The sequence below is a fragment of the Corvus moneduloides genome, chromosome 9 (genome assembly GCF_009650955.1).
Source record: "Corvus moneduloides isolate bCorMon1 chromosome 9, bCorMon1.pri, whole genome shotgun sequence".
Taxonomy (NCBI): domain Eukaryota; kingdom Metazoa; phylum Chordata; class Aves; order Passeriformes; family Corvidae; genus Corvus; species Corvus moneduloides.
In genome coordinates, this window is record NC_045484.1 from 26,726,209 (window position 1) to 26,741,831 (window position 15,623).

General features: G+C 45.7%; 2 protein-coding genes across 3 annotated transcripts; both read right to left on the bottom strand.

The window, feature by feature from the left end:
• Positions 1-5,436: 5,436 nt before the first annotated feature.
• TXNDC12 (thioredoxin domain containing 12) lies at positions 5,437-15,207 on the bottom strand. Its single transcript, XM_032117391.1, has 7 exons — positions 14,980-15,207; positions 12,928-12,988; positions 8,061-8,113; positions 7,499-7,572; positions 6,868-6,937; positions 6,690-6,773; positions 5,437-6,282 (listed from the first exon to the last, which is right to left on the bottom strand). The coding sequence occupies exons 1-7, from the start codon at positions 15,068-15,070 to the stop codon at positions 6,203-6,205; spliced, it is 513 nt and encodes a 170-aa protein (XP_031973282.1). The 5' UTR covers positions 15,071-15,207; the 3' UTR covers positions 5,437-6,202.
• Positions 6,202-12,920, bottom strand: KTI12 (KTI12 chromatin associated homolog). Of its 2 annotated transcripts, XM_032117394.1 has the most exons (7): positions 11,533-12,920; positions 9,199-11,500; positions 8,061-8,113; positions 7,499-7,572; positions 6,868-6,937; positions 6,690-6,773; positions 6,202-6,282 (listed from the first exon to the last, which is right to left on the bottom strand). In XM_032117394.1, exons 1-2 carry the CDS (start codon positions 11,735-11,737, stop codon positions 10,641-10,643), a joined length of 1,065 nt encoding a protein of 354 aa, XP_031973285.1. In that variant the 5' UTR covers positions 11,738-12,920; the 3' UTR covers positions 6,202-6,282; positions 6,690-6,773; positions 6,868-6,937; positions 7,499-7,572; positions 8,061-8,113; positions 9,199-10,640. The 2 variants fall into 2 exon arrangements, with proteins under 2 accessions (XP_031973285.1, XP_031973284.1); XM_032117393.1 differs by having other exon boundaries at positions 9,199-11,567.
• Positions 15,208-15,623: the final 416 nt, after the last annotated feature.

Below are 15,623 nucleotides of genomic sequence, written 5' to 3' on the forward strand. Positions count from 1 at the left end.
TAGTCAGGGATAACCAAAAGAAGGGATGCACCCAGATAATTAGGAGACAGGAGAATATGTAGTGATTTTTGCTATCACTTTGTTTAGCCATGTTTCTATAATTTATGAAGTGAATATTTTTTGCTCTCCTAGTGCACTTCCCTTCCAGATTTTAATGTTGTACAGTCATGAATTGCTTACACAACTTCCAGTGGGGGAGGTCTTTGTTATTTTAGATTTATAGATGGGGAAATAAGGAAACAGGAAAGAACTCCCACAAGCACACGGAGGTGGAAGGGAAGAGCAGATGCTGTGCTTTATCTTGTTTTCTGACATGTGGATCTATCTCACTCTCTCACAGCAGTCATGAGAGCACATTTATCAAGCACAATATACATACTCTACTACTCTCTCAACATTTTTAATTCAAAACAGTGCATCCTCACACAGTGCAATTGATCTAAAGTAACAAATTTAATATTTTCAGTAACCTCTTTTCTAAAAAGGGATTTTTAAAAAATAAATTTATCAATTTATGTATTGATTTGTTTATTCTTAAAGCAAGAGCAGCACTGAAACACTTAAATCAGCTGTTGTCCAGGGCAGCCAGGTAAAAACATGCCACCCACAAACAAAATCCTCCTTGTCTGAATAGGCAGCACTCACCCAGGTGCTTCTCCACTTCAGTGTGGAATGAAAAGTGTGTATGGCCCATGCTGTGTCCCCAGAATGTGTGCAAATTTCATTCCCTTTAACAGCACTAACGTACCCGAATCCTCACAAATGGCTCTTTGAACACTGTTCATAATATCAGAAATAGCACAATAAAGTGACATCCATATTTGACTGTGCTGCCAGTGCAGCTTCTTTTATGCACAGCATGTTATGTTGTGACCTGAAGCACTCTCAAAAAGCAGGGAGAACATCTGCAGTTCTTATCAATTAATATTTCTGCAGCAAATCTACCTACTCCATGCTGTGCATGTGCAAAATGATCCAAAAATGAGCGTATACCAGCAAATTATAACTAATCAGCAGCCAGTTACCTACAGCCTTAGCCAAACTCAGTCCACACGCTCCTGGCCCTTCAGCTCTGCCCCAGGTCCTCCCTTGCCCTGACTTGGAGTGGTAACAATGGGATCATGACCTTTAGAGACGGTGGAAACTCTAGGAAGTTGGCTCCCCTTCATTCCCCACATCACAGCAGAGACATGGGAAATGGAGGAGGAGACACCTGTCTTGGCTGGAGGAAAAGAGAACATGGGAGCGGCACCCACCCACTTGAGATCCCGTGCCCAGGTTGTACCCTGCCTTCTCCCCAAATCCTGCCTGCTCCCCCCATCCTGTCTGCTCTCACATGCTGCCTGCTCCCTGCATTTTGCCTGATGTCTCTGCCCCATCCTGGGATGAGAGCCAGCACGGCATGGTGTGTAACAGCCTCCCTCACTGCTCTGAGTCAGAACCTGGAATGCTGTAAGCACAGGTCAGCCAGTCCCTGCTTCCAGCATAGTTGTGAGCAGGTAAGTTTGGGGTCTCTATTTTTTTTGTCCCTAATCAAAGGAACTTACTGCAGATTTCACCATCACAAAACTGTGCCATGACATTTTTCACAGCTTAGAGAAGATCACTCAAGTTTTGGCCCCTGTTCCCACTGCTGTGACAGGTCACAGGGGCTGGCTGGCACTTGTCAGTGGAGATTCCTCCTCCTCAGATGGTGCTGACGTGGTGGCACCAGGCTGGTGCTGCAATGGCAGGAGTGGTGCTCCCTGGACAATGGCAGGCCTGGGAACTGTGCACAGCCACACCTTACTCTAGACAAACTTAGAGAGGAAAAGCAAACTGAGTTTATTTGATTAACTGCTTAACAAATCAGCACCTGTTTCTTCGAGGAGGAAAGTGGGAATGGGTTAATATACCAAGTAGTTTTGAGACAAAGTGACTTTTAACATTTAGACAGACCTTCATTATTGTTTCCTGGTTCCTTCCCTCCAGGCAGCAACCTTCCCTCTCCAGTCAGTGCCAAAGACAACTTACACTAGCTGTCTGGAAAGGGGATGCAACCTTTTAGAGAAACTTCATCTTTGGCTTTGCCATCTTTGAAACGAGCATGAATTTGCAGTGACTTCCCCTTTTCATCCCACTCTCTGGAGAGAGCTCTGTTCAGAGTAATTCCATCTTTATTGCTTTCTGAATCTCCATCCTCAGGCATCAAGTTTTGATCCACCTATAGCGACGGTTGTCAAGGAATAGCCCTGGAGTGGTTCTCCTGGGTGGGCAAACCCAAGCAGGCATAATACCATGTCAGCTGCAAATAAATATCACAGCATAACATAAATGCAAATACCTCTCCTCTTGCCAAAAGGTGAGACGTTTCCAAGGATTTATGACCTCATTCATAGGGTTTTAATAATATTTCACTTCAGAGCTATTCATTACAGGAGCTCTAAGTGAGGTCTGAGTGAACGAAGCTCATTAGCAGTTTGATACAGGCTAGACAGTGGCAGGCAGACAGACATGGGGACAAAAGTGTGTTTGAAGTAGATGACTCCTAAACTCAGCATGTCAGGATGACAGATGGGACACTCTGGCCCTGCAGGCATTCTTGGTTGTTGCACTTTTGTTCCCTGCTGCTAAACATGGCAAAGGAAAGGTTTCCCGAGTCTCCAGCTGACACTTCCTTATATCCTGTCCAGCCTCAGGTGTGCAAAGTAACCTCTGCTCCCAGGCAGCCAGATGGGAGCTGCAATCCAGGCACTCCCTAATTAACTTTGGGGTTTTTTTTCCTGTGTAGGTTGTTTGTGGGAGAAAGGGAACTGACAGCATGTTTGTTTACATGAGATTGATTTGGCCTGGCAGTTTTCTGGGTCTATACTAAGAATTTTGAAGTGTCTTTGGGTTTTTTATCTCCTGTAGTGGGTTTCCACCCAGTTTCAGACTGAACCCGCTACATAACCATAGGAGAAGAAGCTGAGAATCCAAGGGGATTTCTAGATGCATCTAAATAAGTTATTATGTAAGTTACTGCAAGTCATACACAGATGGGCAGCACAAGAAACAAAGCTGATGGGGGCAAACTAATCTGAGGCCTTGGTTACTGAGCAGTGCTGCAGTGTATCATTAACTTCAAACACAACTACAGCAAACACTGACCTGCAAGCAGCTTCTCTAAGCCCTGGGGACTTGCTTGTGTGCATAAAGTCACACAACATACATAAAGTAACTGCTGGGTGGATCCCTCTGCACAGAAGAAAATGCCAGCCATCTGTACCACTTTATCAAGATTATAAAGAAGAAGGATGTAAAGAATCTGCAGCAGGAGATGGCAAAAAAAAAAAAAAAGTCCAGGTATAAAACTAACAGGTAAGACAGAGGAAACTACTTGAGTGACAGATCAAAAGAAGGTTCACCCTGCAATCCAGAGACATGAAGCAGCTTTTACACAAGTTAATCAGCTGTCCCTAGCAATCAAGCTGACAGCACTTATGTCATATTCTACTGAGACCCCAGCTAGACACCAAGCAGGCCAGCAAGTGCCAAGCTCCATCCTGCTACGGAGGACAAAAGCATGGTCCAGGAAAAAGCAAATGGAAGAGAGGGCGGGGAAGCTGTACCAGCTTACCATGTCTGAACATACAGAGGGTAGAAAGGATTAGAGAGAAAGGAGGCAGCCAAAGAACAAAGGAAAAAGTGTCATGAAACAGATTTTTCCTTCCAAGGTACTAAGTCTGGAAGGCATGAAGTACGGAAGGAGAGGAGATGCATGGGAGAACACATGAAGGAGGATAACTTTGAATCAGGGTGGTCTTAAATGTAAAGGATGAAGCACATTGCCTGTACCTGTCACTGAAGGGTGATGTCTCTGGATGAAGAACTTTCTAAAAATTACTTTGAGGCCACATTGCTTCAGACATCAGAGCATTTTACAAAGAAAGGAACACTTGGTGTACATCTCACAGGCTGCAGAGATAAGAGCAGGGCAGAGGTGCTGCAAAACTGTGCATGGAAATCCACAGAGGTGCACCCTGCTAATTTGCATCAGAGGTTGTTTTTTAATTATGATTTGTTGAATCCTATACCAGATGAACACGCAGAGTCCTCCCCCTGGTGGCAAGTAAAAAAGCCAAAGCAATGATTTTTTAGTCATGTCACTCTAAAGCTCTAAATAAAATGACCATCAGATAGGAACTATTTTTTATTTGATCAACTGATAAAGCTGAGGAAAAAAGAAATATTTAGCACAGCAAAATCCTTTTTTAAGGCTTATATAGATTAACTTTGAGGCTGATATGACTTGAGAGTAGCTGCTGAGTTAAATTCCATCATTAATTTATTAGACAATTTGCAGGAGAAGCAGAGGATAAAGCCTGTAGAGTAACTTTCAGCAGCTGAGCAGGGTAATTGCAATGTGTAATAATCCCATTATTTCCACTGAGTCCTTGTCTTTTAGTGCCCAGTTGAGTTTTGGTGCCTAAAATTCCTTAGACAGGCTGGTCTGGAAAGTAACTAATGCTGCTGAACAGTAAAAATGGACTCAGTAGACAAGTTGAGTTTATTGTGTAAAACAATTTTCCCCACCTAATGTCCTCAGATAGCTCTTCAAAAAGTATCTGCAGAAAGTTATCTCCATGTTTGTTATAGGAAGTTATGGCAAGTGTCTTTTGGACAGGATTTTTTGCTTTAGATTACTAATTTGGTGGTGGAGGGGAGAGCAGTAGGTGGTGTTTATTTTGGCTTTACTATGGCTTTCAACACTGTCTCCCAAAGCATCCCCATAGACAAACTGATGAAGTACAACCTAAATAAATGGGCAGCAAGATGGATGGAAAACTGGCAGAACTGCTGGGCTAAAAGGGGCTCATCATTAGTGGAGTACCCTTGGTTGGTACTTTTTAACACCTAACTCTGAGCAAACTGGCAGATGATACAAAGCTGGGGAGAGGAGCTGATATCCACATAACAGTGGTCGTGCTGCCACTGAGGACCTCAACAGGCTGGAGAAATGGGCAGAGAGGGTTGTCAGAAGTTCAAGAAAAGGAAATCCAAAGTCCTTCACCTGCACCAGTACAGTCTGGAAATCTGCTGCGCAGGAGAATATGGGAATCCAGGTGGAGAACAAGCTGACCACGAGCCGGCAACGCACTCGTGTGACAAAAGCCCATAGCATGCTGGGCTGCATTAGAAAAAGTGTTCCCAGCAGGTCAAGAGGGGTGATTTTACTCCCCTCTATTCCTCTTTTCAGTTCCAGTAAATAAACACATTGCCTTCAACAGTGTGGGTAGCGTAAGAATGGCTGAATTGTAGTTATATGGTAAAACAATTGATGCTTTTTAATTATAAAAAGGGGAAACCTTCAGCTGTGACATTCAACATTAATAACCACTGCAACACAAACAAAAATATATCCCCCCATGCTTAAGAATATGAAGCTATGCCCCAAACCACAAAACACTCTCTGCATGTTTATGTTTAAAAAGGTTTAATTTTTTTTCACCCTGGTACAAAAATACAGTACAATGTGATGGCAAGGCATTCGCCAAAAACATTCAAAGAATAAAAGGGGAAACCCCGTAAAGCTTCAACGTAACCCACCCTGACTTGATGGAACAATCAAAAGGTGAGTGCATAAGGAAGAAGTTAAATTTCTGCCTAACGGCAAAAAAAGATAAATCACACAGTTTTACACAAAAATACATTTGCAGAGCTGATAATTCACATGCTACTTGGACATTCATGAAATGTATTCTACTTGGTGTAGCGGCAGAATTCATGGGTTTGGATATCTAGAAAACAACTGGCCCAGGAACATGCCCCAGTGATGGGAATGCCCAGTAAAAACTATGGGATCACATAATACCAGTGAGAAAAGAGATTCAACCCTGATTAAGTGTCAAAATGATGGCTACTTCTAGTTTTTCCCATCACATTGTCCTCAAATAGTGTTTTCCCTACACACCTCCCTTTTAACACCAAGTATTAGTGGTTGCACAAACACACAAAAAGATGTGTTTGCACATTACCCACTTGCACAGAACCATCACAGTGCAAACTGCCAGGCAGAGAAAACACCGTAAGTAACTGTTGTGTGTGTGTGAACTCCAAATAGGGTTTAACCTAACATTGTTGACAGGGGAATTATGTCCCTTCAGTGCATCTACATTCTTGGTCTGTTTAATCATTTCCTCTTAGTTTTGAAGTGATGAAAAGGTATTATTCAGTGTATTCATTATAGTTCATCTCCCAGGTGCTTTTGTTTGAAAGCATCGCCTGTCAGCTTCTCCTGGGCCTCCTTCATGCCTTGGACAACTGAAAGATTGCACAGAGAGATACCAACTATTAATCTCAGGGTGAAAACATCAAGGTGAACTGGTAATGAAAATGTTTTAAAACAACACAGTTACAGAATGTAGATCTACAGATTAATCTGTAAGATAAAAACCAGTCCAGCACACTTTTCCCAACTATGTGCAGCTGGATCATGCGAATTCCATGATTTCCCATGCCACAACTGGAGACAAAATTAGGTCCTACAGGCTTTTAGTAGGTATTAAGGAGAATCATGATCCTGAATATGGTTCCTCAGGCATTAGAGAATGACTCACTCACACTGTATTTAACCACTCCCAGCTATGGCACTTCAAAGTACCATCATTTTTCTCCACTGCCAAAGCTTCATCTCACTAAAAATGCACTTCAAACTACTTGGTACATACCTTGATCAGCATTGGTATAGAAATACTTGTAGCTGGGGTTTCCTCTCTCATTTATGATTTCTGGATGGACTTTTCCACTGGGGTCTATGAAACAAGAAATCCAACAGGAAATTTAGGTGGAAAGAGGAAGAACAGAACCCAGTGCTGTGAATGGACACAACAGCTGTGGATGCCTTACCCATGAAAAGGATTCTGGGAATGTAACCTCCATCAGGACTAAAGGCTTCATCCTTTGGCTCTTCATCATCCTACACAGCAAAGCAGGAGAGAGGGAAGATATTAGCAAGATACCTAACAAAACACGGTGCTTTTTACAGAAACAAGTTCTTGCCTTCAGATTCCTTCTACCTTGGGCAACTTCCATTTTGAACATATCCTAAGTAACTGCATTATCCTCCACTCTCAAAGGAAAGAAAGTTATTTTTACCTATGGAAGTATCTTTTGTGAAAATAATATTTTTTTCTGGTCTGTCAATTTGCATTACCCACCCCACCCTGGTATAGGACTGTTTGATACATGAGAGAATGAACATAAATTCCTTTTTCATGGAATCACATGAGGTACAAACTGTTAAAGAGACAATGGCAGAGAGCCAGGTTTATAAACACAATTAAAGTAGCCAGACTGAAGAAAAGTCTTTTTAAAACAATAAGTTCTATCAATCAATCCTGAATGCCTATTCAGAAGTGCAGGATTTAGGATGTACACAAAACAGGATGCAACCAGTTGAGTCAGACTGCAAATGTTTGATTGCAAATGTTTCATTTCAGCTAGGCAGAACATGGATACAGAGCAGAGGGCAGCCTACCTCAAGGTTGACCATAACAAAATTATGGGCAAGTTCAGAGATCTCCTTGGATTCAGCAAACTTTGGCTTTAAAGCTAAGGAAAAAAATAAAAATAAGAGGTATGTAAAACCAGTGGAAAATATTTCAGATTTTCAGGTCAGTATCAATTTCCACTTCATCCCTCCCTCTAGAGAAGTGGCACTTTGCAATTAGCAGTGAGTAAATGGAATGTATGTATCCAACCCTTAAAGCTAGGCACAGAACAGGAGGTACCTGAAGCAATTCTTGCTGGGCAGCCATGGGATGAAGCCTGCCCAACATAGGTGGTTATATTTGATCCAGGGCAACAGAAGCAGAAATCCTGCTGTAAACCACCACTCCCACTCAACTACCTCATCCTTTAAGACTTAGCCACACACCCAGCTTGTTTGCTATGACACTGCCATATTATGCCACTCTCAATGAAATACAAATACCATTGGTTACATTTTGGATGCAAAGTTCACATTTCTCATGGCTACATGAGTTGTATACAAAGGTTCATGAGAAATTTCAGCAAGCTCTAGTATTCAATGCACTTACCTTTGCAAGCTCCACACCAGGACTTGTGGATGATAACCATAAGAGGCAAACCACTAACAAAAAGAAAAAAGAAAATTGTCAAAGAAATTCTATTACACGTACATTTTAACAGTCAAGGCTTCCTCAAAAGCTAAATGTAACAGTAAATAAGTGAGGTGTAATGAGATTATGTGGTGCTCTAAGACTGTCTTGCAAAAAGTTTTCCAATCTTAAAACATGTAATAATTTATTATAGCTGCCAGTCAATAACTGCTCGTGTAGAGGAAGAAACTTTCTCTTAGTAGTTTAGATTTCTCAGATACACAACTGGTCATGTTTTTTTTCCCAGATTACTGGAAATGGTTAATGACAGCAGCTGCTTGAGAGATGTCAGGAAGGATTTTTGTGGCTGCTTAAGGCAATGCAGTGGGTGACAATCCATCCCCCTCCCCATTATAGCCCACGTGTCTCAGTCACCTCCTGTGACTAAGGCCCTCCACTGAGAAACCACCAAACCCAATAACCCAGCAAACCCTCTGGCTGCCTGCATGGCTTCCCACGCATTTGTATGTTGAAACTGATTGTGATGGATGTGTCAGGTGCCAGGACTAAGAAGGAGAAAAGGCCTGTGAGGACCTGCAGCCTAAATAAAGTGCAGTGCAAAAGGACCAAAGTTATTTTTGCTTTCTCTCTTTCCAAATAATTCATTTAACTTTACTAGCTATGCTACCCAGAGGTTAAGTTTCCATATAATAATGATATGGCTTCCAGAGCAGTAAGAACAGGCTAAAACTAGGTGAATGAGAGGAAGAAATCTGGAGAGAACACCCTATGTGGATACTTCTTTTGGGATATGCCACGCAAAGCAAACTCCAAGTTTTCTCCTACTGTAAACTCTGAACCATATTAGGGGGTAAAAACAGTCAAATTTTCATACACAGATTATTAACACCTTTGCACACAACAACAACTACATTAATTACTAACAGAACTGATATATGAGTTTTTCTTTAGCTGTAAATAGGTATGAAAGGAAATCTCTACTTAGCAGTGTTCAGTAATGAACTTCAGAACAAGGAAAGGGTGGAAAGGAAGCCATTAACATTTAGAATTGTTCAAACACAAGTTTCCCATATATAATTAACTGATATGTCATCACCTTTATATATATTTGCAGTAAGGAGCAAGAATACACACTTCCCTCGTAAAGCTTGCATTGTGTCATTGCCCTCTCCCTGATGATGAAAAACCATTTCTTTTCATTGTTTCTATAGAGTCCAAAATTACTTTGCTTCTTTCTTGAGGAGAGGCTGATTTAAGACTGGATTTGAGATTGTTCTTATCACCAAGGATCAGTGATTCATGTTGAAAGAGCTCAATTGTCTGGTGGTCAGTACTGCAACACACTTTTTAAAGAGAAACCTTAAAAGCAGGTTTTAAATGGAAGTGCTCACATCCTTGAAATACCAACTCTTCGTCAGTGAGAACTCACAGAGGTTTGAGATAATTGAAGTGTTTTCTCAGCTTTGTTCAATGGTAAGACAAACTTATTTACATTAAAACATTTTTGTAGTCATTTCTCAGTTCTGCAATGAATAAATCCCTTTAGCAGCTGGTGTGTCAGACAGACACTGTAACTGAAGTAACCCTTCCTGCCCCACTTTACCATTTCCTCCCAGGGAGCACTACACGTACAATTAAAACCAAAAGCCATAATTTATTAGCATGAAGAATGAAGCATCCACCAGAAAGTGAGTTTATATAAGCTGTACCCAAAATTATTGGAAACTTAGCTACCCATCACAGCTGGTACAGACTTATGAGTTTCACACAGAACAGACACTGTCAGCTCATTTTTTGTATGAGAGCACTTGTTCTTAAGCAATTTGTGTTTTTAAGGGTGTATAATGATGACCTTGAAGAAAAAAAACATGGCAAATTATTTCAGCAAAATAGTCCTGCAGGTAAATTAAGACTTTACTCCATTTAAGGCACACATTTTATTATTAGACCTGAAACAGAGAAGTTTGAGTTTGTTAAGCCAACACCCTTCTGCAGTGCAGAGCTGCAAATCTCTCTTGGGTTCAGTCAGATTTTCTGAAACAGTCACATCCTAAAAATACAGCCTGTTCCAGTTCTGGACCTGAAGTCTCTTCTGCAGTTTGACATTATCTGGAGGCAGCCCAGGAAAAACAATCTTCTTATTCCAGGCATACACACACCAATGTGGAGGGTAAAGTTTTCACTACAGTCATCACCTTTTGCACTTTCATGTCACACTATTCGATTACTGGGGTTTATGTCTCCACAGGAGACTTCACTTGTTTGGGGATGCACCAGTAGCTCTCCTTTTTTGCAAGATGCCACTGGGGAGAACGCAAGGGTGGGAACTGCTTCCCTAGAGATCCTCCCAGCGATGCAGCTGGCTCGGCCGCTGCAGGGACACGGTGCCCATCTTCCCAGAGCTGCTGCTGCCAAGGGATCCGATCCCCGACGGTTGGGACGCAGGCTCTGCGGGGTCTGTGACTGAAGGCACATCCTTCCCGCTGCGAGTACTTCGGGGCCCGACCACCGCCACTGCTGGGTGGCACAGGTGACACTTCACTGGATGCTGCGGCTCAGGTACTGCAGGAACATGCTGGCCAGCTGAGGCAGGTTTTCATCGCTGGGCTGCATCTTGGTGTAGCTGATGAACTGCCTCCGCAGCCGGCTCAGCTCGGCCACGCTCACGGGCCGGCTCAGCACCAGCCCCTCAGCCACGCCGGGGACGCGGATGGTCTCTCCGGGCTGGGCCCCGCTCCTCTGCGCGGCCAGGACGGCGGCCAGCACGTCCTGGGTGACGCGGTCCAGCTGGTGCAGGAAGCCGCAGGACTGCAGCGGCTGCGTGCGGGTGGCGCGGTGCGGCGGCGGCGGGGCGCTCTCGAACAGCGCGGCGCGGATGGCGCCCAGCGGCAGCGGCTCCTCCCCGCGCACCGTGAACAGCGGCCGGTCCCAGCGGCAGCTCGGGTCGGGCTCCTCGAAGGGCGGCTCGTCGGGGCCGCCCGCGCCACCGGCGCAGTGCAGGAGGCAACGCGCCGTGCCCGCCTGCCGTGCCGCGCAGTACAGCTCGTAGCGGATGCTCCGCAGCTCGTTGCCCGCGTCCACGATCACCACGTCCCGCCGGCTCAGCCGCCGCTCCACCTCGGCCCGCAGCGCCGCTCGGCCGCCCTCCGCCTCGGCCACGACGTGCGCCGGCCGCTCCGGGCCGCCCAGCGCCTCCCGCAGCTCGGCCGCCCGCCGGCTCTTGCCGCTGCCCGGCCGCCCGCACAGCACCACCAGCGGCATCGCCCCGCCAGCGGCGCCCGCCCCGGACGCGGCGCGACTGCTTCCGCCGGTCACACACGCCCAGAGCCCGCCCCGGCCCCGCGCAGCGCCCGGGACAGGCCCCGCGCGGCCGCCCCCGTGCGGCCCTCGGCGCGCTCCTTTTCCCCACAGGTGCGGGGAATCGCCTCGCCCCAGCACGGCTCTGGCACCGCGACAGCGTCCTGCGAAGCCACCGGCTCAAAAACGCCATCGCAGCAGTTGTTGGAACGCCGGGACCCCGCCCTCGCCCGCAGGGAACTCAAAACCGCGAAGTCCCCAGCATCCTCCGACATTGTGCAGTTTACAGAATTGAAATCGAAGGCTTGAAACTTCCTAGACCACCGGCTCTGGTGCATCTCAGATGCATCCCAGATAATTTCGTGTAATTTTTCATCTCCTGATTTATGGTCAGATTTAGGGGGGGAAAAGTACTTTCTAGGTTTATATTTTCTTTGCTATTAGTAGTTTCTTCTAATCCTTCAATTTAATATCACTCAAATGCTGCCCAGCTCAAATCAGCAAGCAGATCTGTGCACCAGCAAAGAAAGGAGAGTGTAGCTCACATCCTTTCCATCCCTTGCTGCAGTGTCTTTTTGAGCAGGAATGCTCATCATGCCTAAACCTGAGAGCTCAGACCTTGCCATCCTTCCCACCCTCCTCTGTCTCATTTTAAAGCTTTCTCTGCTGCACTGCAAAGCAATGCTACAATTACAACTGTAGATACTGAAATAATCTACTTTTTTTTTCCTTTCCAAAAATTCTAAAATAGCAAGTTACAAAAACTTGTAAGACTTCTGAAGTGTACCATCTGGGTTAATTCAATCTCTGCACTAGAGTGTAGAACTTGCCAGATGGATCAGTTTGAGAGCAGAACTAAATTAAACAGAAAACCTGGAAGGCATGAGGAATTTCTACTCATGTCAGCATTGTCAGATCTAGGTTATAAAGTTAAAATACAAGTAGAATTTATAAGCATGCCATTCTCCTTCTTGCATTTTAACAAGAAGCACAAGAAACTCTGAGAAAAAGAAAAAATGTCATTTTTTCACCTTTTCAGTGTTCTTTTTAGAGTTTAAGCTTAACCCAAATCAGGTTCTGTCAGTTCACTACAGTTTGAAACTTCCAGATTTTTTCTGCAGATGGAAAAATACCTCATGCTGAGGCCTCATCTATACAGGCACAGGGAATTTTAGGGAAGCTCTTAGCACTGCTGAGTTCAAGGGGATTAAGCACCACTTATATATGCATTTCTGTGCTTGAGAACTGTATCTTTCTTTACTGTAATAATTATTTTCTTGTTTCAAAGGCATGCTAGGGCTTCAATCATTTAATTAGACTGCAGTGATTAAACCTAGGTGGTGCCTTGGCAAAGTCAACAAAATTCTGTATTTTCTCTCCAATAAGCTGTAGGGATCTGAAGAGCCTCCTAAACCACCCTCATTTTTGTTAATAGAGACTCTTTTCTGTGGTTAAATTTAGGGCTGAAATAGAACCTTTGTGAATGCTTCTGGAGACACATTTCTGTATTTAAAACTAGCAAACATACCTGGCTGCTGCCTCTTTCTTCCCATCTTCTAGTGTTCTCCAATGAATATGATCTCCAAAACCTGCCAGAGAGAAGGGTTTATAAATGCTGCTTAATTTAACACATCAGCTAACAGAGGAAAACAGCCCAACCCTCAAGAGTGTTTTCAACTCATTTTATATTCTTTAAAAGCCAACTATAGCCCCACTTCTGGAAAGACTTCTGCAAATACAGCCCACACAGTCGTATGAGGAATCCCATTGAAATTAATTAACAAAAACATACCATGCTCATGAATATTTCTATATATGTATGTAAATGACACTAAAATCCCCCAAACAGATATTAAAATTGAAGTGCCTTCTGATTATTCTCCGTTCTTTTTCAATCTGTGAACATTTATTATCTGATGAGTGACAAATTAAACATGTCAGCATTTGGCTTCCTAAATCCCACCAAAGGCAAACTAAACTGAAACTTAAAAACTCCTAGGCCAACATATGATCGTTAATTGCTCTAAAGCTATTATGCTGAGTATTCCTGCTGATGATAATATCATTGAAGAGCAAGAAAGAACACTATTGCACAGATTTCTGAGTGTTACAGTGACTGAACAATGCAGGAAATATTTTAGCTGGCATACAGATAACAAGCCTTGTTATGTCAATTGATTTAAGAGTGAGTTAGTGTATGTTTAACAGATGCAAAGCAGGGACTGCCAGGGTTGGGTTTTTTTGGTAGCCAACACAGCACGTGGCCAAAAGCCACCTGGAGAGCTGAGATGAAGGGGATCCAGGAGCTGTACAAAGAGGAACTCTCTTGGAACACCTTGGCTCCAGTAATTAACAATTATGGTGCCGGATGGCCAAACATGAACCTCGGCTTGCCCCTTCCCATCCCTAAGGGTTTGGATTAGTCAGCAACCCACCGTGCTCAGGGTGCTGAGGGGAGCAGATCTCAGGAGCTACACAGAGATCAGGAGGCACAGACTGCCCAGTGCTGACACAGGGGAAAGTGGACATTGTCTCCAGTAGACGACTATGGCAAAGAAGCTGGAGAAAGCCTAAAACAGCGTCAGCCAAGTCCTCGGGGCACCTCAGTTCAGCATCTGGGAGGTGTGGACAGTGGCACAGTGTTTGTGTTACCTGATCTTCTCTGCTGATATGAGCAACTGGGAACATACGTGATGCAACACATCAAACAGATGAGCTCGCGGTGGGGTGGGGATGCCTCGTCCATGTCCCCTCACACCCACACAGCAGCTGCTGAGGCAGTCTCGGACACAGGGCTACATTTGTACCAGCTCAACGTCCCAGAGCAAAAACCAGCTGGATTAGCAGAAGTCACGTTTACCCAGAATAATGACACGTCAGCTATTTCAGGCCAAAATGTTAAAACAGGGAAAACTTTCTATTGTTCTAGCTGGGAAACACTTTTCAAAAGCTTTTCTATATTTAAAACAAACCCCACTTTGTGGCGAGCTTCGGTACGTTTTTGAAAGCATTGCCCAACACATTACAGAGTGTTTCTTTTGAATGAAAGTCATCTAGGGAATTAAAGGGTGAATGGCTGGCTGGGATCCACACCACAGCTTTGCTGTCAATTGATCAAATTGGTTACAACCAGCCCTGAGGAGATTTACCTCTACGGCAAAGCCACCACCTGGGGTGAAGCTCAGGCCCCGGGTGAACTGGGCCATTAGACACGGTAATTAGACAAGGAGCCTGGGCAAGCCAAGAGCGAGGTGAGGAGCGGTCACGAAGGGCAAGGGAAGCCGAGGGCGGAGGGAAGGGCCATTCATCGCCTGCCAGGAGCCCGGCGGAGGCTGGGCAGGCACGGGGCACTCGGCACGGGGAGCACCGAGGGGCTGCTCCCCCAGGGCTCCGCGGTGACGAGGGGTTCAGCCAGAACCGAACTACGACGGCGGAGACCCCGCAGAGCGCCCCCCGCACCTCCAGACCCCGAAGCTGCGCTCTCTGCTCCCGCCCGGCGGCCCCCGCGGGCTAAGGGGATCGGACCCGCCCCGAGTGGGGACAGAAGTTGGGGAAAGCCCGAAGAAAGCGTTTGTCTGACCCTTTCCGAGCCCTCCCGCGGCGGAGGCGGCGCAGGCCGCCAGCACCAGGCACAGGCAGAAGACGGAGGCTACCGCGGGCTGAGCCTTCATGGTGTCGGCGCGGGCAGCAGCAGCACCCGGGTACGGCCCCGAACCTCCAGACAGGACAGGACCCGCTTAACTGGATTTTTCTTTTTTTCCTCTTTTTTTTTTTTTTCCACGTTTTTTAAAGCCCAGGAAGTGATGTGTGGCGGATGTGGGCGGTGCGCCGCCCTCACGGCTCGGCCCGTGGAGGCACCTGGCGGGAAGGGTGCGGGGGGGGCTCAGGACGAGTTTGGCTCCGTACAGGGAGCCGGGAGCCCCAGGGCAGGGGTCATCGCATCGGGGCCCCAGAGCCTTGGTCACTCCCTCTGGGCAAACCCCAGCGTTATCCCGACGGGAGCAGGCAGCGGTGGAGGGGGGTGGTTCCTGATTTATTTTCTCCTTCCCAAATAAACCCTTTGTCGCGCTGCTCTCCGTAGTTGCCCTGCTGTCGGAAAGGCAAAACCGACCAGAAGCACAGTGTGTGAGGGAGGTTTTGCTGAGGGGGACAGAGCGAGTGGTGACGAGTTTGGAAGCGCCGCGTCCCGGGTTTGGGTCACCGGGCATCACTCCCTGCCCCGGG